This window comes from Myotis davidii, unplaced genomic scaffold, assembly GCF_000327345.1.
Source record: "Myotis davidii unplaced genomic scaffold, ASM32734v1 scaffold217, whole genome shotgun sequence".
Lineage (NCBI taxonomy): Eukaryota > Metazoa > Chordata > Mammalia > Chiroptera > Vespertilionidae > Myotis > Myotis davidii.
The window spans coordinates 4491931-4495102 of record NW_006290034.1 but is presented as its reverse complement, the minus strand read 5'-3'; the positions used below and the strand labels follow the sequence as shown (position 1 = coordinate 4495102).

General features: G+C 42.4%; 1 protein-coding gene across 1 annotated transcript in view; it reads left to right on the top strand.

Moving 5' to 3' along the window:
* SLC25A24 (solute carrier family 25 (mitochondrial carrier; phosphate carrier), member 24) overlaps positions 1 to 3172 on the top strand; it is a 24844-nt gene that overhangs the window by 1509 nt on the left and 20163 nt on the right. Inside the window, exons 3-4 of the mRNA XM_006763115.2 lie at positions 751 to 862; positions 1454 to 1612. Of these exons, the coding sequence (XP_006763178.1) occupies positions 751 to 862; positions 1454 to 1612 (271 nt within the window). The remainder of the gene's footprint in view (positions 1 to 750; positions 863 to 1453; positions 1613 to 3172) is intronic.

Below are 3172 nucleotides of genomic sequence, written 5' to 3'. Positions count from 1 at the left end.
ACAGTGTCTTTCTTACTTCCAAAGGAAGAGAGGGTTACTACTATTGCATAGCTCCTTCCCCAGACACTCTTACCTATAAATCTTTTACACCAAAATCATTTACATAATAAAGTTGTAAAAATATTACCATTATAGAGCTGTGTTTCTCTCAAGCTATGTTGGTAATCACTGACCACCAGGGGGCAGCTCCTGTGTTGAGCGTCTGTCCTCTGGTGGTCAGTGCGCATCATAGCCACCGGTTGATCGGTCATTTGGTCGTTCAGTAGCTTAGGCTTTTATATATAGAAATTTGAAGCATATATCAGGGTGAAAGCATAACATAGATATAATTACGAGATAAAGGGAGCAGTTTTGGAGAGTTGACAAGCTAATTTCTTTAGTTAAAAAGAAGTAAAAGACTGTCCTTTCATTCTGACTTAGACACAGAAGAGAAAATTTACTCTGAATCCATTAAGAAAATAAAGCAGGACTGTTGGTTTTGTAAATTGGTGAGCACTGTCGATTTTCATTTCTGGTGAACTGACCACACACTCCACAGTGGGAAGAATAGAACGGATGACTTCTTGGTGCATGGGATGGTGCTCAATCCACTGAGCCACACGAGCTGGGCTAGGGTTTTAAAAAATTTGATAAGAATATTAAGTTGAAAGGAAATGGTCATTCTGTAAAAAAGCCAGAAATATTAGTTTTATTTGTAAATTCTGTTTTGTTCCTTGGTTAGCTTCTTTTTTTTTCTTTTCTTTTTTTCAGCATTGACAGTGATGGAACGATGACAGTGGACTGGGATGAATGGAGGGACTACTTCTTACTTAATCCTGTTACAGATATCGAGGAAATTGTCCGTTTTTGGAAACATTCCACTGTAAGTACACTGTCTGGATCAATTTATCCCTGTTTGGAGCTGTAAGCCATTGGTATGGTCGCCACCTGAGAACACTGGGACATTTACAGCGCGGACACCCAACCCAGTCCCAGTGGCTCCTTAAGCTGTGGAGCTCGTTTTAGCTTAGGCTTTTATATATAGAAATTTGAAGCATATATCAGGGTGAAAGCATAACATAGATATAATTACGAGATAAAGGGAGCAGTTTTGGAGAGTTGACAAGCTAATTTCTTTAGTTAAAAAGAAGTAAAAGACTGTCCTTTCATTCTGACTTAGACACAGAAGAGAAAATTTACTCTGAATCCATTAAGAAAATAAAGCAGGACTGTTGGTTTTGTAAATTGGTGAGCACTGTCGATTTTCATTTCTGGTGAACTGACCACACACTCCACTTAGTGGGAAGAAGCTATTGACCCTCATCTCTGCTTGGATTGGTTTGGTGACTTTCAGGGAATGAAGCTGATCTTAACTATAAAATAACACCTGCTCCTCCTTTAAAACAAAATTGCTGGAATGATCCATGTTTAGTTGAAGGAGCATGTACTCTCCACCCTCTCCCCCTCTTAACAGGGTATTGACATAGGAGATAGTTTAACTATCCCGGATGAATTCACAGAAGATGAAAAAATGTCGGGACAGTGGTGGAGGCAGCTTCTGGCGGGAGGCATTGCTGGCGCCGTCTCCCGTACAAGCACCGCGCCCTTGGACCGTCTCAAAGTCATGATGCAGGTGAACTTCGTGACCTTGTGTCTGTTTGTCCTAAATACCCTCAAACACCAAGAAATAGGGTGCTTTGGAAAAAGTTATCAAACTCTCCATAGTAGTCTTTTATACCTTTAAAAAGTATCTCTGCATTTTATTGCTATGAATCCTAAATTCAGTCCATGTAATGATTTCAGTGTTCTGCCAAACCTTAAATTGTTGATACATGTGTGTGATGAGCTCTTAATCTTTGGTGTTCTACAGCTATTCAAGTGTGGGTTTTGGGACTCGGTCGTGGGCGCCCCAGCGGATGCTGCGGCCTCAGGTCTCGGCCATCGGGACCCCCCTCCCTCTCACTTCCACGTGGGGAGCCTGAGGGGCCCCGCGGGGGCCATCCCGGCCGCCAGACGCCCCGATGGACTCCCTCTACCAAGACCTCTTTTGGTACCTGGACCACGATGAGGACGGGACCCTGGACATCCTAGAGCTTGAGGAAACCCTGGGTGATATAGGGATCGCTGCCCCCCAGGACCCAGGGAAGGTGGGCTCGGGGGGCCGAGGGCGGAGAGATGTGGGGGCTGTGTATTTGTTTTCTTTACGATTACTTTATTTCTTTATTAAACACGTTTTCCCTGGTTACTTGGGGTTGGGGTAAGCCTTTGATTCTTCATTGATTCCCAGCCGCTCTTCGTTTCTAACTCTGCACTTCAGTCCATGAATTTCCCTCTAAGCTTTGGCAGCGGTTTCAGACCCTCTCCCCTCCGAGTCCGGAGCGTGGAGGTCTGACCATGACACGTCCGGCCGCAGCGAGGCATTGAGCCCTGGGTGGGTGACGGAGGCCCTTAGCCGGCAGAAGGTACATTTTGGGTGACAGAGGGAGAGGGCCTGTCCATGTCTTACCAAATACCATACTTCTCATTGCTTTCTCTAAAGCATTGCTTTCTACTAATGGAGAGCATCTGATACGACAGCTTTTTATAAGGAAAATATTATTTAATTTGGGAAACCCAAGGGAAAATATTGTTTTAGATATTTAAATCCCAAGTGTTCGTCTTCTGCCTGGGGATTTATGAAGTACATGTCTTACAGGAAAACAGCCAACCTACTTGAAGTGTATGTACAAATAATTTAGTATTTTTAACCCATGTTAAAAGACTTCCATTTTTTTTTTCTAGAAAATTTTTTCTACTGGTGATATCGACAAAGATGGGAAGCTGGATTTTGAAGAATTTATGAAGTACCTTAAAGACCATGAGAAAAAAATGAAATTGGCATTTAAGAGCTTGGACAGAAATAATGACGGTATATTTTATTTTCTATTCATCATCTTGCTAGGACAGTGATGGCGAACCTATGACACCCGTGTCAGAGGTGACACGCGAACTCATCTTTTTGGTTGGTTTTTCTTTGTTAAATGGCATTTAAATATATCAAATAAGTATCAAAAATATAAGTCTTTGTTTTACTGTGGTTGCAAATATCAAAAAATTTCTATATGTGACACGGCACCAGAGTTAAGTTAGGGTTTTTTAAAATGCTGACACACCGAGCTCAAAAGGTTTGCCATCACTGGCCTAGGAGGTAAGT